The following is a 24,147-nucleotide window of genomic DNA, read 5'->3' as shown; positions in this document are numbered from 1 at the left end:
TAGAAACACCATAAACAACCTCGATACATACTGTATTACCTTCAGCCATGAACTTGTGTGAAATTGTTTCTATAAAAATCAGAACGACATGTGAGTTGCATAGTGTGACTTCAACTGGAGGCGTTGATGTGGCAATCAGCCAGAAATACATACTGTGATTAACACACAATAACAAATAAGACAGTGACGAGCTGGTGAGGATAGAAAGTGCAACATTGAGCAGTTAATAAGATGTTTGTATTATTTATAACAAAGTTTAAAGCAGAGTCACTTTTGGACTTTGTCTGCTCTCAAGAACTACTACTACTAATACTGCAGATTAATGATAAGGTTACTTCATGTGTGCCTGATGTGTAAATAGGGAATTATTTGCCATGACAACTTTACAATTTGTTGTATTACACTGTATTTTGTGTTTTTCTGCCCCCTAGTGGCCAAAAATTTATTAATTCAGCTTTAAAATGGTGTGATGAGATCTACAGTAGTAGATTTATCCCATTTGACATTAAAGCAAACAAAATGTATCACAAAAAAACGCCAAACTGATCTGGTCTTTTTTTTAAAAATGGAGCGGAAGTGATGTATTTTTACAGGCTAACCCCGGAAGCTAGCCTCGCCTTGGTTACCTCATCACAAAGCCTTTGTCAAATGGATTTTGGAGTATTGCAGAAATAAGTTCTGAACACAAGTTTATGATACTTAGAAGTTTTGCTCAGCAAACATCTTTGCAGATGACACCACTTTTATGATTATTCGCTCCTTTATGGCTATAAACGACACTGCATTCACATGACTTCAACGTCACCGCCAATAAGCGTCCTACTATACCATACTATACACACTTTATCTATGAGTTTAAAGTTACAGTTAGAGTAGTTTGCAACTAAAGTCTGCAGCAAGATGAAGTAGTGAGTAGATGAATCTCTGTGTTGGGTGTGATGACGTTAAATGTCCCCGACAACCTCTGTAGTCTCATTTAGCCACTTTGTTAGCCAGAGTCTTTTTAAAGACACGTCAATGTTTTTGATTCAGAAGTGGTGTATCAACTGATGTTATTTAGGTCTTAGAACAAAATGTGAAACTGGAAACCCATTGACTTCAAGTGGAAAAACTTATTTCTGGGTTTTAGGACAGCTCAAAACAAAAAAGGCACTGCAGTGTGTCTCATGTTTTGCAACCTGACAAACACGCTCAGTCTAATCAGGCCCTCATCCACCTTATTCCAAGCCCCACATGATACACTGCGCAACTCCCAGCACATCCACTCTCCACTTAACCAAACCTGGCATTTTCCACTGTAACAGGTCACTAATCCTCTTTCATATTGGTATATCAGTCATTTATGAAGATTAGCAACCATCAGTATCACCCATAATCGTTTCCCCAGTGACCTACTCAGGAAATTTATGGATATCATGTTGGTATAGTCTACGCACCAATGGTTATGTAAAGCACTTTGAATGAAAACACATCCTGACAGGATGTGTTAACACAAGTGAAACAAATCTTAATTTGTCACACATCCTCTAAACACTGTTCATCATCCTATTTTCCATGTATTAGGGCAGACACACTTTGAAAGGAGTATGTGTTTGTAATAACAGTCCGTTCTGTAACCATTGCAGCAAAATCGATTTTACATTCACGGTGAACTCGGGGCGAGTAAATAACATTTGTGTTATTTACTTCACATGATGGGTCTGAATATTCTCGTGGAGATGTGTCGGGGGCCACACAGCCACTCCGGCACATTCCCAACCACTCGCCGTCTACTTCTCACAAGGTCGCCCCCAGAAGTATTCAGCAGCATATCTTTATTCATCACATCGCTATTCTCAGCAAACAAGCAACCTGTGGGCCGCCGGCAGCATGGTGTCATCTCTCTGCACATGGCCTCTGCCTCCTATTCCTACACTAACATTTGATTGTGTGCATGTCATTGTGAGATTCGTATTCTGGTTCTGAACTTGATCTTTGCAGCACGATGAGATCTGCCTGCAAATGCGAGCTAGTTTTTTTTCAGGCCGTGTCGGGGAAGCAGGTTGTCATTTGTGATCTTCTTCACTCTTTCAGTGGTTGTTTTTTTTTAATTTGAGGTAGAAAATAAATATATATATATATATAAATAAATACAACTGAGGCAAGCAGGATGAGTGGGAGTTCATTTTACTTTCAGCCATGGCCTTGGATTGTGGACAAAACTGAGTAAACACAGAGACAGATGGAGGGGTGGAGGAACGAAGGGAGCAAGTGAGAAAAGGAGGGCGGGGGAACAGGAGGTTTGGATAAGGAGGGAGAGTGGGGAGGGTCAGAATGGTTCATTGTGTGCAGACTTCACTGGCACACAAGGACACTGTCACCTTCAAAACAACACACACACACACACATAAACGCAGAAGGCCACGTATGAAATCAAAGAAAACTAAAATAAATTCAGCGACTTCAGCCTCCACGATACCTGAATGTAACTCAGGTCCTGTTGTGTGCACTCTGTGGAGTTTGACAATTTTTATGATCATAAAGAAAAAGTAAAACTAACAAAATATGAATCTAAATTTAATCAAATCAGTGTAAACAGACGTGTGTGTAAAGTTTTAGAAATATCTACATTTCAGTTTTATTTTGTCAACAAAACAACTGAAAAAAACGTTAAGTGCTGCCTCGTCTTAAGTGCTTCACTCCCACAGACAAAATCATCCAAACATTCAGTGGTTGCATAAAAGATGCATAAAAGTCACAATTTTCTTCATGTAACAGTCTGTTTGTTCCCAGCTCATCGTCAAAGTGTCCATCTGATCGCTTGATAAGCAGGTTCAGGAGGTGAATCTGTTCAGTCCTCTGTTGTCCAGAGCTTCACTTCTACTTTCTGATTCTTCCAGTTCTGGGTCTCAGTTTGTTCCATCAAATGAAATCCATCAGTTTTCTCTGCATTCAAATGATACCCAGGAAAAGCCGTTCATCCAGCAGGATTACCAGCCTCGTCCCGTGTCTGTGTTTTTGGAAGTCGTAGTCTTCCATGAAGAGCTCAAGGACACCAGCTGGTGAAAGGATACAGTATGCAGTGGACGGTCTTGAACCTGTGAAAGACAGAAGCGATGAATAAATAAAACATGTTTGGGACGCTGTATTCTCCGTGCTACACGCAAATTTTGCCCTCCAACAAAAATATTTGGCCTCCTGACAAAAGCTTTTTCCCCTTTTATACCTTTGACTTTTCACAAATGTATTTTCGATAACAATAGAATAATATCTAACAATGACAATCAATGATTTGCATCTAAAAAAACAAAAAGGTGGCAGAAACAGGCTGCACTCATCAGAAAACAACCACATAGATCGACTAAGAGCAGCTAGTTACTACCAATAGTTACGTTTATTGTTAGGCGCGACCTCTAGTGGCCGTAGTAATTAGGGCGACAAAGAAGGACGTCAGGCGACAGAGTGTAAAGAGCGACAAAGTTTGCGTAAGGAGGAGGTTGGAGTGGATGGACAAGACTTTCACCCTGACGACCACTGTTCATGTCCACTATGAGACATATTCCCTGTATTCCCCCTCTGTCTGAAACGCTCTGTTTAAGCTCCTGTCCCTTTAAGGCCCCTCCTCCCAAAGTGTGATGTCACAAAGTCACGGAATTAAAGGCGGGACAACTGATGAGGCGTTTCAGGAGCCGTGTTTTCTGTGTCGGTACGGACTTTCACCTTTTTTAACTTTCACGCTGCAACGGTCATGTTGCATGTTGTCGTTTTGGAAGTCACTGGCAACCAACCTACTCAGTCATTCAGATATGAGAATGTGTTGGGCAGAAATGACATGTTGTGAACTTTTTTACTCAAGTAACAACATCAGTATGTCAACCACAAACGAAGCAGGCCTCACATCTCCATACAACTCGAGACTTGTATAATAAAGAGCATAGATTAGTGCAAATGAGTATCAGCACTGGCTGCTCTAACGGCCCGCTGACAGAGCAGCTCTACAGGTCAGAGTCTGCAGTGACCCTCACTGATGAGAGGAAGCTGGATGAATCAGATCCTCAGTAGCCTTGACACCACAAATTCCAGCTAAATTTCATTAAAGTATCAGTGAAGAATCAGTAAAGTCCATTTAGTATGTAGTATGCACAGCGGGGGGGTCTGTCAGTTGGCAGTGTGTGATACAGGGGACATTAAGTTATCTGTGACTTTGTATCGTCCTCCGTCAGCAGCCAGTAGAGAGGATCAGAGCGCTGATACAGATGAGCTGCGACTACAAAAAAAACAGAAAGCTTACGCAGCTAAAAATAGTAGGGCGGTGGGCATCTAATGAAGATGACATACAGTAATGCACAGATCTAGTGTTCATGCTTCTTTATGATTGTTTTACCTACGGCAAGGAGATGATGTTTTTGCTCCGTTTTGTTTGTCTCTATCTCAGAAACACTTGTTCAAAGTTTTTAAAAATCAGAATTGGTGGGAAAAAAAGGTTACAGGCCCAAGAGCAAACCATTAGTATTTTTGCACGGATGCTAAAAGTTTTGGACAGATTTGAATAATATTTGGCATTTTTGGCCTTGAGTGCTACATCTGCTTTTAATACATCAGCTGTTTGTGCTGCTCTTCTTCTTGCCAATATTGTTTCGCCAAGTTTTGCTTTAGTTTTCAAAGGATTTATTAATATGGTGAGAGGCATTTTTTATTTTGTAGAAAAACATCTGGCACACCTCCAGTTACTGTGCCTCCATGTGTTACATTCCTAAAACATTCTCTTCTGTCATTTCTATTATTCTTAGTTTTAACTTGACACTGACTGTCCTTTTTTGATGCTGGGTGCTTACTTATCTATAGAACGCTGCGTTAACTTACTGCTAATGCAACATTTTAAGAAGGAAAAGCTTCAGTGAGTTGTAAGCTGAAGAGCTGCTGAACTTCTTAGTGAGGTAACTAACTCCTTTTACCTTTATTAAAAGGTTAAAAACAGTTCACCCCAAAAATGTAATCTCAGTCATTCTCTATTCTCTCCCCTGCTGATGGAAAGTCAGGTGAAGTCATCCACAAAATAGCTGGCGACTGAGCTGGGACAACCAAAAATAATAATAAAATTGCGGAAATTGGGTTACACAGGACGTGCTGGAGCCATTTTATGTTTTGTTTTGTTTTTTAAGTTGTTTTTAACATTTTAAAACAAGTCCCCAGTTTTGCTGGGAAGCTCCATGAATGTTTAATGGCACCAGTAACACCGACTACTGATGCAGGCCTAATGAGAGGGAAACCTTTGCTCAGAGTTTCAGCAGAAACTCTCATTAACCCCAATTTTTGTGCCATGAGACGGCACTTATCTAACATCTTGTCCCTGACGAATGCTGCACTGTGAAACCATGTCAGCAACTTGGTCTCACTGCGCTGACTCAAAGCCCCGACTGCATCCCAGACTGTCCACACATCTCTGTTTTTTATCTTTTCTTATCATTTATTATTGATTGTGTTTTCATATGACAAGATTTGTATTCTTTCTCTGCCATGCTCTCTGCATATCTCATGCCGCTTCATTCTCGACCTGATTTCTTTGGAAAAACTTCCAAAAAAAACAAAGACAAATGAGATGGAAAAAAAAGTTTCTGTTAAGAAACCTGACAGATGAACATTTGACCTGCTCCTCCCAGGCTGCAGCCGTGCTGAACGTAACTCTGTGCGACACCGTTGGACGGCAACAAATGGAAAGAGCTCACTGAGGAGCACTTGTGATGATATGTTCCTACAGCTGGAGATGGCGAGGACTGGGAAAGACAAACACATCTGTTGTTCCGTGGTGTTACATCAAATTGCTTTTATCTCTGACTGAACCGAGAACAAGATGAACCGGAGCCGCGGGGGTGTCACGTCTTCAGCTCGGATCAGCAGAGCTGCAGGACTGAGTGCTGGGGATTTCTAAAAGCAAAGCAGCCCGTGGTAAACAAGTAAGATGAACTACTCATGTAATGCCATGGTGAATCAGTCTTAAATATTTAGTAATAACATGTAATTGTGCTTAAAAAAAATGTCTGATGACAGGTTTTAAGTGTTTTTTTCCACTTTTGTACATTTGGAGATAAGTAGCATCTAATTTTAGTCCGTCTGAATGGACCATCTGCTCCACAAGTTACAGTCAGTCAGTCAGTCCATCACTTTGACTCCACTGATATGGAAAAAAGTGTAATCTTTGACCAGAATCATTTTATTTTGGTGAATCCATAGCTGCCATCATGTCAAGTTTCTCCTCGACGCTTTCCTAGAATCCTAGAATTTTCCGACCTCTAGTCTCCCGATAAACCTTTTTGATTTGAATAATCCTGTGACCGATCATCTAGCCCCACCCTCAGTGCAACTGTGCAAGCATTAGCAACCAATTGACCCAATGCTTGATCGTCCAAAAATGGACTTAATGTCAAACTCAAGGCTTCAAAACCCACAAACCAAAGAGGGACTTCACTATATTTTATTGCTTATGATTTAAATACTTTTAAAAGAATTAAAGGCTATTTATTATTTCAGAAGTTTGACTTTCACAGACTGAAACTTCAAGGAGATAGGTAGAAAATTTACAAGCCAAGTTTGGTCCAACTTCAGTTTGTCTTGTCAGTCAGGTATTGTTGGGAGGTCATTTCCTGAGGCTCCTTCATTGCATTATTTATTTTTAAAGCTTTGCAACAGAAGGGTTCACGTCCTTTTCTGACAACAACAGGAAAATGCATGAATTCCACATGAGTTCCAGGTATTTTGACAATCCACAAGGAAGTAAAACATGTATCGTAGCCACATATCTGTGTAAACAACCAAAAGAGTAGTTATCAAAGACACTCCACAGAATAATGTGGCTTATATCTCCAGATTCATGAGATGATGGACAAACCTGGAGGGGTCATCCTCCTTCGAGAAGCTTCCTTTCACCTCGATGCTGTTCATCTTGTTCTCAAAGATCCCATAACTCAGAGTCACCTGCAGTGGAGAAAACACACACACACACACATATATAAGAAGAAGTGTATCTGCATGCATTTCTGTGTGGTTTCTGTGTGTGTTTGTGTCACTACCTGGTTGGGTAAGCTTCTCTGGCTGACGAGCAGCAGGTTCTCTAAGTGTGAGTGGAACAGCGGACAGTGGACCATGGAGACGCCCAGCCTCTTCTCCACGATGAAGCCCACAGTGCAGTCGTCAGGGAGACGGATCTTCGCTGACGTCTGCTCGAACCGAGAGCCGCTGAAAAACCCCACGAGCATACACAATCAGGGCTACTGCGGGTTTATATTCGACGAAACACAAATGCCTGAAGACACGTTTTTATTACTTTTCTCGTTATGAGGAGAGAACTTCCCAACTTTCATCCCAAACTGACAATATTGGTGATTTTGCATGTTTTGGCCCATTAGCAACTTGCACATACTTTACTGCTGACCTTTTCCAAAGAAACACCGTACATTTTTAGATTGATTCCCCCACCCTGTGCCGAGCCCTGCGCAGCCATTAGTCTCAGTTCTTTCCGGGCAGTATAAATACAAACTTGCAGAGACCTGAAACCTACTTTAGATTTGGTGATTCATCACTTTGAACATTTAGTCAGCTTTATTTTTTTCTTTGGTCAAAGTTATGCTGCTGGTTAATGCAGTCGAAGAAAGAGACTGTTTTTAAATGTTGGTGCGTTCAGGTGTCTGCAGGAAAACAGCAAACTTGCAAGAGGACGGGTGTTATTGTATGACATCTATGTGTGCTTATTTTATTTGTTTTCAGGCTCAACAAGATATTTTCAAAGCATTTACATTCTTTGCGGCATTAACGAGCAACTATTACCCCAAAAGAAGACTAATTTCAAGTCCGGGATGCCTTCAAGTTCCAGTGCATTTTGGAAAACAATGAGTAAACGTCTCCCTGTGAAGACAATGTACATCCATGTGCAGGGAGTGTCAGTGTATAGATACCTGGCCCAGGGCGCCATCTTCTCCGCCAGCCGCCGACTCAGACAGAATCCAGCTCCTCCTGTAGCGAACCAGAACCGCACTTCCCTCTGAGACACACACACACACACACACAGATATTAACACACACTGAACGTAAAAAACAGAAATATTGTGTGAACATCTTCAAATGAGAATAAAAGAACTGTATAGAAATGCACACATACAAGGAAATATTAAGAAGATCTGATAAACTGCCGCATCGTTCCCTCCGACACAGACACAATAACTGTAATAGATAAGAAACACAGAAGAGAACAGGCGCCTCCATCACTGACCCTAAATAATGAAGTGTAATACTTTTCTTTCCCTCTCTGGTTTCCCTTCAGACTCGTATTGATCGTTCATCTTTAACAAAACCCGCCTGATATGAATTGTGTGTCGTTTTATCTGCAAACTCTCGGCCGTTTCTCACGCAGCAGCTTTGTTTTTCGTTTTATTTCCTGCAGTATAAAACCGTTCAGGTGATATTTTACTGGAGGAAATTCATCTTTCTGGTGATTTGTTTGCGTCTGAGTCACAGAAGTGAGATTAGGAGGCTGTAATTACAGACGTAGAGTGCACCATGTGTTTTCTGTTTTCTTTCAGTATCCCTTATTTATTTTGTTTGTTTCTTCTCAAACAGTTTTTCTTTCCCATCCTCTCCTTCCGTTATCTTTTCATCCACCTCTCTATCGTTTGCAGCCGTCTTTGAGGCAACAAAACCAGATATTTTTCTAATTAGGCATCAGAACTTTTTGCAGAGCCTTTGGGTCATCAAGATCATATATTTTTAACGAGACATCTGAACTTTGCGTGGCTGTCTTTGACTTTAAAAAAGAAATCAGATATTTTTTAATGAGACGTTGGACATTTTGCAGCTGTCTTTGAGGAAAAAAATCTCATATATTTATTGATACATTGGGGCTTTTTGCAGCCGTCTTCAGGGCAACAAAACCAGTTATTGGTTGAAAAAACATCATGGACTTTTTGCAGGCAGTTCAGAGTCCAAAAAATCAGATATTTTTAATGAGACGTTGGACATTTCGCAGCCCTTCTAGGGCGACGAAATCAGGTGTCTTCAAAAAGAATTTTTGGAAGTTTTGCCTCAAGTCCTTTTTTTTAAATGCCAACATTTATTCTGGTGATTCGGTTGTTTCCTTCCTTCCTTTCCTTCCCATTCCTTCTCTTATCATTTTGATCATTTCCTCTCCTTATGTTCTTTCTTTTCTTTATTTCCCACCAGATGTTTTGCGTCTCTCTGTCTTCCTTCCTCTTCATCTTCCTCCTTTTGATTTTTTTCTTATCCTGTTCATTCCCACAGATCATAATCGTCTATTTCCTTCCTTTTTGTGTTAAAGGCAATTCCCTTTCTTTAATTTCATTCCTCCCATTTCTATCATTTATTTCCTACGGCTCTTTCTTTTGTGAATCCATCCTTTTTTGCAAGTATTTTTCCTTTCCATTCCTTTCCCTGTCGTTTCCCCCCTTCCTCCTCCTCTCAGCTTCACAATAGTGACAGGAAATCGAAAAAATGTAAGAAAAAAAGAGACGAGGAGACAGAGAGGAGCCTGACATTCCTGTTTGTTTTCTCCATCACCCATCCAATCTTCAGTGGAGGATGAAGATGATGAAAAATAGCGAGAAAGGGGCGAAAAGTGAAAGAGAGCGATGGGAACAGGAGGAAGGAGGAAGGAGAGTTAGGAAGCTAAAAAAAAGATAAATAAAGATCTATTTTTCGGTGTAAATGGGTGCAATCAGAGCGGAGAATGTGACACGGGGGAGACGGAGAGAGTAATTTCGAGTGAAATGAGCGAGAGAGATTGAAAAGTGAAGGGAGAGAGAGGGAGGAGGAGTGGGGGGTGACAGTTATTCATGGAGGCTCGCTGGAATCAGGAGGCACTTTAACTCAATAGGAGCATTAATTCTACTGTAAAGCATGTGAAGACACACACACACACACACACACACACACACACACACACACCTGTGAATAGCTGCGCCTGTATCCTTAAAACAAACTATCGACCTCCTGCAGTTTGACAACCTCCTTCCCCCGGGGGAGTCTTCCTCATTGTGTGTGTGTGTATGTGTGATATACCACCAATCAATAATCCCAACGAGATACTAATCACTCATTGATCCACATGGGTCCAAAAATGCTCCCAATGTGAACAAAAGAGCGACATGTTTCCTGTTCTTCCATCCATCCATCCCTGACTGCATCCTCCGCTCACGTCTCCTTCAGCCGCGACCGCCAGCCAAGATGTAAAGTGTGAGTACATTTGGATTAGATTTTGAAAGGCAGTGGTTCACCTGGCTGGGCTGCATTTTTGGCTCAAACCCAGTTAAAGGAAACCTCAGCTCTTTTTGTTTTTACAGTTCATTAGTGTCCTCGGAGAGGCAGAGCATCAAAGGGAAGGAAACACGAGAGGCGAGAACAAAAAATGTGGGAGAGATGGCCAGTCTCGTCAGTTATGATGAGACGCTGTAGCGAGACAGGACGGATTTACCTATTCAAAAATGTAAAATCTCATTTAATTCATAGCAAAAGTTCAATCATCAAACTCGAGGAACTCCTGAGGTGCTGACGTGGCCACTGTGATTTGCAAGATGAACTAACACAGCTGCAAAACAATCATAGTTCATATCTGAGGAAAAACTGGGCTGCTTTTATTTACAGTCGTTTTATTTTCCCGCAGATAAAATAGTGCATCTTCTTTGATCCACGATGACTACAGCTATAAGTTCCAGTTCCAGCCCAGTCTCGTGCCAAAGTGTCCACTAGAGGGCAGTGTCAGGATTTTACCTTGCACACACGTATGAGGGTGCAGTACCAGCAGGGGGTGGTGAAGTACAAAAAGTTGCGCTGAGACCAGGATCATGAGACCGGCTGATATGAAACGACACGTTTGAAGCATATTTTGATGAGAAACAACTGAGTCTGACTCTTTAGAGGTGGAGGTTGAGATTATTTCTTTGAAAAATGCTACCCTGTTTTAATAACTACCATTATCAGCTGTTATTAGATGTGATGAATGATTATGCTGGATGTTTAAAAACCAGTGTGATCGCTTTAAATCGTTACATCCAAAAGGTATCTCATGTAGGTTTTTATCTTTGAGAGAGAACGTGGAGAAGAGTAAACCCGTCCACAGGGAAGGACTTCGGTTTGGTTTCATTTCCACAGAGCAGCAAAAAGAGAAAAGAGAAGAAAGGAAACAAAGACGACAGGAAGGGAGGACGGATGCAAAGAAACAAGTAATCAGAGGACGGAGGAAAGCAGCGACAGGATTCATGAGGATCAGTGAGTGAATAACATCGTAGGCCTGTAAATAAATAAATAAATCTGTGGAGTTACAATAAAGAGAGTAAAGTATCACAGAGGGGGTCACTCTGCCTCAAGGAGTTATCGGCCCACATAAATTAGATTCTGTCTGGGTGTCGGGGAATCATTCGTGTGTTGTGGTGCAAATGCTGTTTTCAAATCCAGCCAAGAAAAACAGCTCTGGGGAGCCTTGTGGACTTTCTTTAATTCTTGAAGATTAAACTGGACACAGCTGAACCGCCTAAGCCTTTTCTTTTATTTTAAGAACAGAGGCCACATCTTTTTTTAAGCAAATTACCACACCGTTTATAAAACAATCTGGTGTCCTTCATGCAAAACACATTCTGCCTCTTTGCCACCATTTGGCCGTTTCTGAATGTCTCTTTAAGTCTCTAGAATAACACTTTTGTAAGTGTGCAGGCATTAATTCTCTTTTAGATGAGACTAAAAAAATGCAATGCTAAAAAATCACAAATGGACGTGTATCTGATGGTTCATTTGATGTCATGATGTGAACTGAAATGTGATCTTTCGGCCCAGTTTCACGCCACTAGAGGTCAGCGCGTGAGGGTGATGGTTTGGCTTAGTACCAGCAGGGGGCGATAATGATCGGAACAACAGATGAACACAACTCAAAAAGCCAGAGAGTCCATGTCAGAAGGACGTTGGGGATGGTCGGGCGGAAACTATGATGTTTTCCTAAACTTAACCAATAGTTTTAGTGCCTTTATTTTGAAAATATAACCAGACGTAGCATTAATGTTATTGTTAACCTGACCACGATAAAGACTGTGTTGTTTTCATGGGCAGGCAAGACCAAACAGAAAATCTAAAAGCTCCTTTGTGAGTTAAATTAAATATACGCTGTGGTACGGTACCGTTGCATTGCCCTCCAGAAGCTCGTGAGCAGTGATGGGCTTGTCCAGACTCGGTTTGCCCACGTAGATGTCACCGTCCTGGGGAAAGGCCGAGAGCAGGGAGAGGAGGGCGTCCGGGTTCACGTAGTTATCGTCGTCCACGTGACAAAACCACCTGAGGAGCCACAGAGGAAAGAACAGAAAACACTGTCAGTCAAAATATAAGGCTGGTGTTTTATTTAACGGTCTGGGTTCCTCTTCTCCATCTCCATTCCCTCTGTTTATGTCTGCAGTCGGGCAGATCACAGATCTGAACACTAATTTTCCCCTTTATTGGTTTCATTCTTGCACAGAATGAGTCCAAGTAAAAACTCCCAAAGACTTGAAAATTGCCTGAGCTGCACTAGATGATGCATCTCGTCAACATTAGCATTTTTTGTTTTTAAAAAGTGAAAAGTTTGTGGTTATGGTCGCGCCTGCGGAGAGTGTTTTTATATCAGTGCATCCATTTTGTTTCACTGAATTACCTTCTGCTCACAGGGAGGAATGAAAACCTCCCACAGGAAATATTCTGTGATCAAATACTCTGAACTCTTTCTTTTATTTTTTCAAGCTTGGGGCAGAGTCACGATTTTAATTGATTACCAGCTATGAGAGTGTGAATGGTAATGTTTTCATCTTGTGAGTCTGTGTGTATCATCACAGCTAACAGTGGTCCTGCAGACACCTACTGTGTCCGTCTGTGGACAGATTTTGTCACGATTTCAACTCTTAATCGAAAAAATCAGCTGAAATGAGCTTTTCCTGTCTGCACGAAGACAATCAATTAACCAGCACCGGAGGAAACCCCAACAGTCACAGAGATTTTGGGCTTATTTTATTTTTCAGAGATCCTTTATTAATTTGTTTGGGAAGATGGTTCACTCAGGACCGATTTGAGAAACCAAGCTTTGTAACTTGTAAACTGAATTTCTTTTGTTGATAACTGTAGAGATCTTTTTTAACCAAAAATCTTTATTTATGGTGAATAATGTTTAACTTGTCAGACCCTTACCTGCATAAAGCCTCCAGGATAAAGTCAAAGAGTTGTAAAATACGGCTATCTTTGAAGTTAGCAGGGCATAAAACCAGTGATCTGTCAATCTTCACAAATCCAGAAGCAATAATCCAACAATGGCATCGAACCCCAAATCAAATGAATGTGGATTTAGGAGAATCGTGACACCCTTAGACACCACCGTGTCTCGAAACCTCACAGCTGCGCAGCTGAGATAAAAATAAAAGCCGAGTTTTAGGATGCTCCCGCCACCTTTATGACTGGACATGATGTCGAAGCCCTCGTTCCAAAACCGAACAGACTCTTACTGCAACATTAGAGTCCAAACAACAAAGCTGCTGGTACCAAAACTGAAGTGCTGGCTCGTCTCCTCTGCCATCCTTAATGGCTGCCCGACAAACACAAGAGGCTTCCTTCCAAACCAAACAGCCTCACTTCCCTCTTCAATCTGAAAACACACAAAAGAGCCCTGGGAGACAACAGAAACCCTCTTTTTTCATTCTCTCTGCCATCTTAGTGACGTGACAGCAGTTGAATCACACCAAACACAAGCTGTTGAGCCTCATTGTATTTTCACACGATTTCAAAATTATGAACGAATAGCAACAACAGAGGAGTTCAGTACGCTGCGTGGAAGCCTCAGGCGAGGTCGTGAGCTGAGACCGAGTCAAACAAAGCACGGCGTGTTGTTTGATACATGATGTGGCCCTTCTCAGAAATACTCCTTCTACTGTCATGTTTTAGGAAGATTATTATTTATTTTGGTTTTTTTTTTAGCTTTTTTGGCCACTTGAGGACAGCAGAGAAAAATGATCACAAATAACCTTGTCACGAGACATGAGACGTGCAGCTGGGACCGAGCAGAGCGAAGAGCACCGTCGCTTTTCTTCTTCTTTGGTTGTTTAATGGCAGATCGCAGCAGTTTAACGACGCCTCACAGCTGTCAACTGTTCTTCCTTTTTGGGGGGGGGGTATTAGGGTATTAGTTACATTTCACCACTGTATAACATCTTGCTAAGTACAGTGACTCGCATGCCGTTTACCTCTGCATCACCTGCACTGTTTGATTGGCAGGTGAGCCACTGGCTGACTTTAAATGTCACCCTGACTGTGGTAATATTCACCATGTGTATATTCTTATGTTATGTAACCCTGGAAGATTATTTACGTCTCTGATTCCTCCTCTCACCGACTGCAGCTGGATTTCCCCACGGTGATCATTAAAGTTTGTAATCTTAATCCGATCTGTAAATCCACAGCAGGCGGGACTGATAGACGGACATTAATCTGTCTCACCTCTTGTCTGAGGCCATGAAGCCGTCGTACTCGGCAGACATCTTGCAGGACAGAGCCTGCTGGCTGTGATCTGACTGGCAGCCAGTTACCACCATGTTATGGCCTGGAGAAAGAGGGAGAGAGAAGCTTTAAAGGTGTATCCACATGATTATATATGCACCAGATTAATGCAAGTGATGGCAGAGAGAATCTGGACAGGATGTGGGGGAGAGATGGGAGATAGAAGCTGTTCAGACCTGGTTTTAACAACCGTCCCGAGTGATCCGATCACAAGTGGACAGCTCTGAGTACAGGTGAGGACGCATTTGAGATGTGATTACTCCGATCCACATTCACTGTAATGCAAACTACATGTTTGGGCTCTCTTAACCTGCCGAAGTTAGCAGCAGATGTTAGTGATCACACCGTGTGTTTCAACGGATCCGACCGTTAAACTTGTAACCGATCTATCTCCAGACTCCCTGAACTAACCGCGTGATTTTTCTGGAGTTGTTGCATGACGAGAGACTTAAAATACTCTGTGAAACAGTTACAGCATATTATAAATCACTCGTGCTTCATTGACAATTCAGCATTAAATGCAATACGTTAAGATGTTTCTTTCCTTGTAACAAGTGTCAAGGCATCTCTGTACCAGCCTGTCTTATACTAGATCGGTTACTGTCGTCTTCTTTCTTGTCGCCACCAAGTTGGAAGCACATTATTGTCTAAAATATTGTTGGATGTTGTATTGGGTTGCAACTAACATTTAATTTCATTGTCGATTAATCTGTTGATCATTTTCTTGATTAATCAATTAGTTGTTTGGTCTATAAAATGTTGATCAGGGTTTCCCAAAGCACAAAATTACTCCTTTAAATGTCTTGTTTTGTCCACAACCCAAAGATATTCAGTTTACTGTCACAGAGGAGGAAAGAAACCAGAAAATATTCACATTTAAGAAGCTGAAATCAAAGGATTTTGACTTTTTTCTTTCTTACTTAAAAGGTTAGGGTTAGTTAATGAATTATCAAAATAATTAAAGTTGAAACTAATCGACTTTGAAGTCAGGGGACCAGGAAAAACAAAATGTGGTGTCTGTTTACCTTCTGAGCGAAGCTCCTCGTCCTCCGTGTCTGTGAAAATGAACGTCTAGACAAAAACAGAGAAAGACAAATTGAGAGAAGTAGATTCAAACACTCAAGCTTTGATTATTTATTCTCTCCCCTGCGTGTCTGAAACCGAACGTCCTGAACACCTTCATTAAGGAGAGAACACAAACACAGTCATACACGCCGGATCGATATCGTTTTCGAACGGAGCAAATATCGATGTGACGAAAAAACAAGGTTTCCCACTGAGAGGCTAAAGAAATGAGTCACTGCACACTGTTTTGTTTGGCAGATATATGAGTCAAAGAAGTTTGGAAAACCACACACCCACAAACATCCTGGTGTCACTGCGCTCACAGCCTGTTGTTACAGTCATTAAACAGGATAGATAGATAGATAGATAGATAGATAGATAGATAGATAGATAGATCAATACAACACTGACCTCTAGTGGTGTAAAATTGGTAAAACAACCCTTGAATAGCAGTTTTAATCTGATTTTAACTTTAAAAATCCAAACTGATATAATGATATAATCCAAACTGTATTATGTTTTGAAGACTCCGGTGATTAAAACCGGCCAGAACATCACTGGTACCCACCTGCAGAGCATCAGTGACATCAATGAGATGAGGTGTCTGCACAGAGGATACTAAAAGACAACAGCCACAGACCGTTCACTCTGCTGCCGTCTGGCAAAAGATACAGAAGTATCCGCTGTCGTACCACCAGACTACACAGCAGCTTTACTCCCCAGGCTCAGGTCACATAAGTGGGACCACCGTGTTTTTACTGTAGATCTTTAAGCTTTACAGTTACAGCTAAACACAACAACGGAAGTAAACACATCTCACATATCTCATAATGCAAGTCATCTGCCAGTCATCCAGCCGGAAGTGACTCATGTTGTTTGCACAACATCAGAGGGATTCGGTCTATATTGAGACCTGACAGCAGACAGAATGAAGTCAAGCTGCTCACCAGTCACTCTTCATTTGCCCCTGGGAGATTTAAAAAATGTATCATATTAGATAGCTTTTTTTCCCTCACATGCAACCTCATGTCATCCTGTTTCCTTTCGAATTCACCAACATTGCAGAAATTCTGCCAGTTGGCGTCCTGCACCAGTTTCATCCGGCAGACACTTCACTCGAGGTCTGTATGGTCCGTGAGTCACCGGGACTGGGGGGGAGATTTGTACCGGGGGGGGGGATTGAACAGGCAACCCTCGCGCCACACTCCATCTCCGCAGCCCCCTCAGGCTTAACGGTGCGGCGTGTTCGACTTTCTTTGCCCGGCAGCCACTAAATAACCTCAGAGTGGGACAAATCACCCGTTAGATGAGATAAACACAAACCATAACTCATGTTTTATTCAACCCCCTGAAAATGTGTTAATGTGTCTCGCTGCCTGTTGGCGCGAATACAAGAATACTAAAGGGTTTTAAAGCATTTTAAAGCGATTCAGATGAGCTTTGAGTACAACATATGGGCCTGTATCATTTGATGGATACACTGAGAAGAGTAACAGGAAGGAAAATAATGGAGCGAAGAATAATAAGAAGAAATAGATCTTACGTCTGACCTCTACCACCTCGGGTTGTAAATATCCGATGATATCCGATTTCCATAATGTTTAAACAGAGGACTCTGTATTTTGTTGCCTATCGCTATAACTTCAAGTAAACAAGGGAAACATCCGAAGATACTTCAGAGAATGAGGTAGTAAGTCGGTGAACGTGACTAAAGGTAACATCAATAAAAGTTTAACGTGTTACCTCTTCATGAACCTGACGTACGTCAGATAGATTTTCATCTGCAATGGTGGCTGTTTAACCCTGAAGACAACAACTCCCATGATCCCACACTACTTCACGACATCATCAAACTGCGTCCCTTGTCTTCATTGTTTCGATTAAGCGATCCCTAACAGCACAAAAAATTACATATTGTGCATTTAGACGTCTGTTAGATAACTTTTTTATACTCGCAAACCAGAATCTGGAAGAAAAACACGAAGGAATACACGTGAATGAGGACATTATATTCAAGTCCAAAATGAGAGATCAACAAAAAATGTACATAAACACTTAAATGTGAGGCTGGTGTTTTTAAGCTTATTAACAAATGACTCTCGTTATCTTGAGAAATCAACCTTAATAAAAGAATTAACTGTTGACCTCGAGATGATGGCATTAAATAGAGATAATGGCAAGCAAGGCCATTCTTGGCATCCATACAAATGACAGCAGAAGCAAGAGATGTGGATTTAAACCAGGCTGGAGAGAGAGAGAGTGTGTGTGTGTGTGTGTGTGTGTGTGTGTGTGTGTGTGTGTGTGTGTGTGTGTGTGTGTGTGTGTGTGGATATGTGTGTATGTGTGGGTGTGTTTTAAAGAGATACAGATAGTAAAAGAGGAGATAGTCAGGTTAGAGTGTGAAGCCATCGGGGTGTGAAACTGAATTTCCCACCGTAGAGCGACACTGAATGTATGATGTGTGTGTGTATGTGTGTGTGTGTGTGTGCAGAGACAGCATGAATAAGAAGACACGAGAGAGAAGCTTTCCAGACTTGCCTGACAGGCAGCTCCAGCTAATGACTGTAATCCCTGGATTACATGATGAGATTAGAGAAATATCATCCAGGGGTGCGTTTTTTGAGAAAGCGTGTGGCCTCTTATTGTATACAGAATATTTCAGTAGTGCTAATTTCATAAACGTTTTGATGGTCAGGGAGATCAGAAAGAGGCCTGGAGACAGAGAAGAGGGCTGTTGTTCTGCAGCCGTCCAGTGGAGGGCGACAGAGTTACTGTTTCATCCAGATGTGTTATGTGTTTGTTCCTCTGTCTTTGTGAGGGCTCAGAGTTTTAGACCTTGAGCAACCAGCATCGACACCATCTACTCCGGTGACACCACATGAGAAAGAGCCGGCATCACACTTTCCTTTCCTCTGGTCACGACTCAAACTAAACTACCTGTTGTTGCTGTTACAGAGCCATTAGGTAAGATCTGTACTGCCACTCACCACAAAACAACTGCAGTACATCTCTAAGTGCTGTATCGTAGGCAACTGGACTGGTTTCAGTTTCTTGAAGATGTTTCACCTCTCATCCAAGAGGCTTCTTCAGTTCTTACTAACTGGAGGGGAGTTGCAGGCTTTTAAACTCTGCGTGGGAGTGTCCTTACAGAGCCGTTAGGGCCACTTTGACCCTTTCCGGCCTACATGGGTTGCTAGGGCTAGGTGAGCCGAGTTGTGAATTAACCCTTCTTTCCAAGATTTAAATGAGGAAATTGAAAATCGAGTTCAGGTAGCACAGCATCAAGACACAGAAGAGACAGCTAGCTTGGTTCTCTGATGTAAAAACTAGAATTACCACTTTGTGGTTGGAGGTTTGCCTCTGCACACCAGTCAAGTTGCTGTTCGTGAGCTATGTTTGCGTACGGTTTGTTGTAATTATCATATGAATTGTCGGGTAATGGCCAAAAATGAGTCGTGGACGTTGAAGAAATTCCCTCGTATATCGCCCGCACGGATACATAATGATAATTTATGGTTTTACAGCAAATTACCTGCAGTAACAAACACAAGTGCTGGTCTGATACTGATGCTGTCGTCCATCAAGACATAACAGCGTTTTAGAGGTGATGGGAGACTTTTGAAATAAGTTACAGTTATAACATTCAAGATAAATCATTTAAATTTCCACATTAAGGAAGAATCTGACAGTGTAAATGACAGTTGTCGGGTTATAAAAGTAATGATTTCTCGATAGTCCAATCAGGGGCGTGCCTGGAAGTTAACATCAGTGCTTTAAAAAAATTCTTAAACCAAAATTTTTATTGAATCGTGACCTTAAAATGGGATTACGAATCAAATCATGGATTTGCAGAAGGGGTAAAGGGTAGAGAGACTGCTAAACATCGTCACAACATCACATCTGTGATACGATCAGGTTATTCTGGGCGCCCAGAGCTGCACTAGGGCCCCTCGATCATGTGCGGTATCATTAGCATATATTAACGCTTCGAGGGACCTAAATAAGTCGCTGTTAGGCGACGGTCTCTGTCGCAACCCTCCTGTTTCCGGCTCTGTTTAGTGACAGTGAGAAAAGACGTTTCACCCTGTTACAGGGACAAAGTCTTGTGAAATGTGTGTGTGTGCGGTTTTTGAGTGTGTGTGTGTGTGTGTGAATGTATGTGTGTGTGTGGGCGGGGCTAAGATGAGGTTCGCACTGTTTCTGCAATCTGCCTCTCCACTTCCTGTTCTATGACCAGCTTCCGTTTCAGTATTGTTAACAGGGTTGCTACACGGCGGCTGCTTCCCCTCGGCCCAGACAACCTGCCTGCACAGCTTCCTGTTCGTGTGTGTGTGCGCTGTCTTATGTTGCACCCATACTTGCATCTTTGTGTGTAAATGTGTCTCTGCATCTGATTCGCCAAAGTAAAGCTCGGGGAAGACGGTATCAGTTCCTCTTTCACACACGAAAAAATAATAATAACTTCAAGCACATTAAAGGACTTTCAGCACAGTGAAACAGAAAACGAGAAGCTGAAAGATGAACACTTCCCGTCAAGATCGCTGCTCATCTGTTTCACTTGTTTTTCAAAAAAAGGGAATTAACTCTTCTTCATGAGCCACAACATGGACTCAAATTAAATGTGTAGTCTGGGGCTGCAGCTGACGATGGTTTTCAATGTGGAGTAACTTGTCTGTTATGTTCTCGACTAATTGGTTAGTTGTTTGGTCTTTAAAAGGTCAGAAAATGGTGAAAGATGTCAAACAGGCGTCCTCAAATGTCTCAGGAGGAAAGAAACCAGAAAACACTTCCATTTAATGGAACTATTTGTAAGATAAGGCCAGAATTTTACTTTAAAACACTCAAAAATGACGTTATGGCCACACTGTGAACAAACAACAGTGTTGGTGTTATCTCAAAGACGTGCATGTGCTGCAGAGATGTCTACCTAAGGTAGCATGCTAACCAGCTAGCCCCGGCCCGTCTTGTCTCGTAATACTACTCTCTACTGCAAGTATTGCGACTCTACGCCAGCTGCTGATGCTTGACTCTCTTCTCCCACGTCATGCCTCTCCTGTCCCCCTGCCTGCCGTGTCCTTCTCGTCCCCGGAGTCATAGTCCTGGTCGGCGCTGCTGTAAATCACCTCTGTATCTGTACTGTATCCCCTGTCGTCAAACTGGCAACTGCTGGTCTCAGACACTGTAATTAGTCGTACTTAGCTCCACAGACAACTGAGCTACTTGCAAAAAGCAGCTAGTCTCTACAGCCAAAGAGCAAAGAGGATAGTGAGCAAAACCGACCCAGAACCCTTCACGTATCATCATTAGCTCATCTTTGATTGGCCAAGCCTCTGCAGATTCGCTGAAACGCCGAGCCCTCAGATAATGTTCCCAGTAAAGGTGTTGTGTGTTGTTTTGACAGGACACTTCACTCTGGAGTTGGCGAAAGCCTCGCTGGGAAGACAGACAGAGACACAGCGACCCGAGAGACAGCAAAATACTGTTTTCAATCTGATTAGACTGTTATTTGTCGATTTTTTCTTTGCCAGCGACTGATTTTCTATTTCATGCCAATAAAGCACCTTTGAACAGAACAATAAACAGACGGGTCCCTGCTGCCTGAAATCCAACACTCAACACCAGAACTGTTGTATGATCCAAACTCGGGATGATCGGTAACAAAACCTTTTTAAAATTGGACTTGTGGCAGAATATCAGATGTGTTAGTCTCCGACTGAGCATCAGAAATTCTGTCATGTCCAATTTTTCACACAACAAACTGACTACAGTACCTGATCTCACCCTCACTGGAGTCTCTGGTCCAATCTGAACCCTTAAACTGTGATGATTGATACAGATTTGGATTCTGAATATCCATCTATGTCCCCGCCAAACGCTCCAAAAAGCAAACAGAGCCCATTTTAATGTTTCCATCTGTGTGTTCATCAGTTGCTCAACATAAAACAGAACTGAAGCTTAATCACCCTCAATCATCAGACCTGGAGCCTCGAGGCAGGAAGGAAGTGAATGTTTTCATATCGTCATTAGATCTACAGCACATGCAGGCCTAATGATGAGTCAGATATTGACTTTGACTTGACTTAAAGTGAGTTCAGGAGCTCCAATCTTTCATCTCTGAGACAGTTTGATGAAGACATGATCTGTTACATGATGTGTAACCAGACACCCTCCCAGGACTTTTCTATAATCATCACTTTTTTTGGTTCACAGCAGAACAAGCAGACTAGTTTGTCTCTGAGTTTGGGGAAACTCTGCTGCCTCACAGGTGCAGGTGTCTTTGGCTGAGAGCTGATTGCCTCATAATGTAAGAATCACAACAAACAGAGACACTCACATGCGCCTTGGTTCTGGAGATCCACGTCTCCAGAAGGAGCGCCAGACGCGTCTTGTGGAACCTCCCGGTGGTCTTCACAGCGATGAAGATGTCCTCCAGCCTCAGTTTCGGCTGTGTGACATGTGCGGCGTCAGAAGCATGCTGACCTCCTCTCTCCTTACTGCTGCTGCTGCTGTTCCTCTGTGCCGGGCTCTGTGCGTCTTTACCCGGGGATGGAGCCTGCTGGATGGAGCGGTGACGCGCGCCGGGTGACGGGTGGTGTTGAGCCACGCTGAGTTTGGGGAGGCTGCTGGTGCGTAATTGAAAATCCACGTAGAGAATGATGAAGAAGGTGAAAATTAAGACAGGCAACCTCCGACGTATCCATCTCTTATGCATGGTAGAAAAAAAAAAGTTATTCAGACTCCATAAAGCGTTAAAACCAAGCCGCTGGTCGCTTCACATTAAATCCCTCACGCTCGTCTGTGTTGGTGTCATTTCGTGTCGGTTCCTCCATCATCACCTCTCCGTCTTCCTCATTTATCAACTCATTATTTGAACGACTGCCAGGTTATCAGAATGAATTAATGATCCGAGCATGATCTTAAACACTTTTTAGGATTTCACCTGTTTAGAAACAGACTACAGCTACACGACCAGACTGATTTCCTCCCATTTTCTGCGTAAAAGCCGCCACCAGCGGAGTATATTTCACTTTGTCACAGCTCTGCCCACTGACTGTCACCACTGTCAAGCTCCACGGAGTAAAATGTGGAACTTCCTGGTTTAGATTTCAAAATAAAACCCCAACAGTGAGAATTATTGTGTACTTCCGGTATTAATTAGCTTTAATTTGTGAGTTTAGAATAAACATGCATCATATAATATGAGACAAAGATACTTATCAGGATAACATATGTTATGTTTTCTCATTTATTACATTAAAATAGGATTTTTCAATCTAATATATATATAAAGATCCTCAAGATCATTTCACAAGTTGCTGAATATTGGACCAGGATTGGCTTCCAGACTATTTGTGATGTCACAAATCATGCTCATAGGCTCCGCCTCTTAAAAATCGGATCGCTCTACACAGGTGCAGCAGCAGCAGGTGTTTAATGCCGGCTGGAAAACCAACTTTAAAGGTGCGTACCGCCACATCCTGTGTGTAAATGCTGCACTTGTTAAGTCAACTAAAGCAATTTGGCTTTGTTTTAACAGTTATATTCATCAGCTATGATTTCATTATCTGCCGATAACCGATGATGTAAATTTTCCATTACTGGGCCGATGTTTTTGTACCATGTTACATGGTCTTCTTCAGCAGATGAGTTTGTTTGACTGTTGGGACACTGTGTAAAAACATGAATTAAACTGCAATCATCATTTTTCTCATGAGCGTGGATTAGAAGTCCTAAAAATACAGAAAACACTGGAAAGTTTAAACATCCACATTTCCATCACGTCCAAGCAAACACGTGCCTTTGCGACCTCTTGTGGGGGGGGGTCCCCATAGTCAAGTGGGGAACCACGGATGAGTAAGAAGAGCAGGCAAAAAATGTACAAAAAATACGACTCGATCACAAACGACACAGCAGACATCTTATCACAGCCCGCTGAGCCTGGTGTCGTCTCTTCACTCAGCCAGAAACAGCAAACCGCAGCAAAACACTCCACCTTCTTCCTTCCTCTTCAGCACCCACAGTTTCTCTAAGTTTTCTCAAAGGTTGACTCATAACGTTTACTGGCAATAAGGTTCGTGTCAGCAAACAGTGGGCAAAGCTTGTTTTTCTAAGTTGCCGTCTCATTTTGAATGGAGACTGTAAGTCAGCATCCAAAACCGACAACAGGCTGAGTCATGAGTTAGAAGTTGATGGGTGTGAATTTGTCTCATTCACCAGAAACTGAATTGGTTGAATGTCACGACATAATTGGTGTTAAGTGACAGGAAGAAGTCTGACGGAAGAAAGACCGGCGACTGATGAAGTGACCGGAGAGAGTCAAATTAAAGCGTAAGTGTGAAGCTGAACCTCACAACTGTCTGGTGCAATGAGCTCATCACACTCCAAGATCTTCCAGTCAGATAGATGGAGATATCCTGTGTGCAAATGTAGCATTTTGGCTTCAGGGTGATGTCGAGGAAAAGCTCAGTGAGTTTCTAGAATGATACATACTGAGCCGTTTACAGAGCTCAGACATTAGTCTTTAACTTTCAGGATTGTCTT

At 42.2% G+C, this 24,147-nt stretch overlaps 1 protein-coding gene across 1 annotated transcript; it reads right to left on the bottom strand.

The window, feature by feature from the left end:
• Nucleotides 1–2,150: 2,150 nt before the first annotated feature.
• On the bottom strand, nucleotides 2,151–22,655 carry mfng (MFNG O-fucosylpeptide 3-beta-N-acetylglucosaminyltransferase). Its single transcript, XM_073478686.1, has 8 exons — nucleotides 21,941–22,655; nucleotides 15,567–15,612; nucleotides 14,482–14,584; nucleotides 12,150–12,303; nucleotides 7,929–8,014; nucleotides 7,047–7,212; nucleotides 6,866–6,951; nucleotides 2,151–3,077 (listed from the first exon to the last, which is right to left on the bottom strand). Exons 1-8 carry the CDS (start codon nucleotides 22,316–22,318, stop codon nucleotides 3,026–3,028), a joined length of 1,071 nt encoding a protein of 356 aa, XP_073334787.1. The 5' UTR covers nucleotides 22,319–22,655; the 3' UTR covers nucleotides 2,151–3,025.
• Between the last annotated feature and the right edge of the window lie 1,492 nt (nucleotides 22,656–24,147).

This window comes from Pagrus major, chromosome 1, assembly GCF_040436345.1.
Source record: "Pagrus major chromosome 1, Pma_NU_1.0".
Taxonomy (NCBI): domain Eukaryota; kingdom Metazoa; phylum Chordata; class Actinopteri; order Spariformes; family Sparidae; genus Pagrus; species Pagrus major.
This window is presented reverse-complemented; position numbering and strand designations above follow the sequence as displayed.

Coding starts and splice junctions, on each gene's coding strand:
- mfng (XM_073478686.1), bottom strand. CDS start 22,318: ATGCATAAGAGATGGATACGTCGGAGGTTGCCTGTCTTAATTTTCACC. Junction 14,585..15,566: donor CGAGGAGCTTCGCTCAGAAG/GTAAACAGACAC, acceptor CTCTTTCTCCAG/GCCATAACATGGTGGTAACT. Junction 3,078..6,865: donor AAGGAGGATGACCCCTCCAG/GTTTGTCCATCA, acceptor TGTCTTTCACAG/GTTCAAGACCGTCCACTGCA.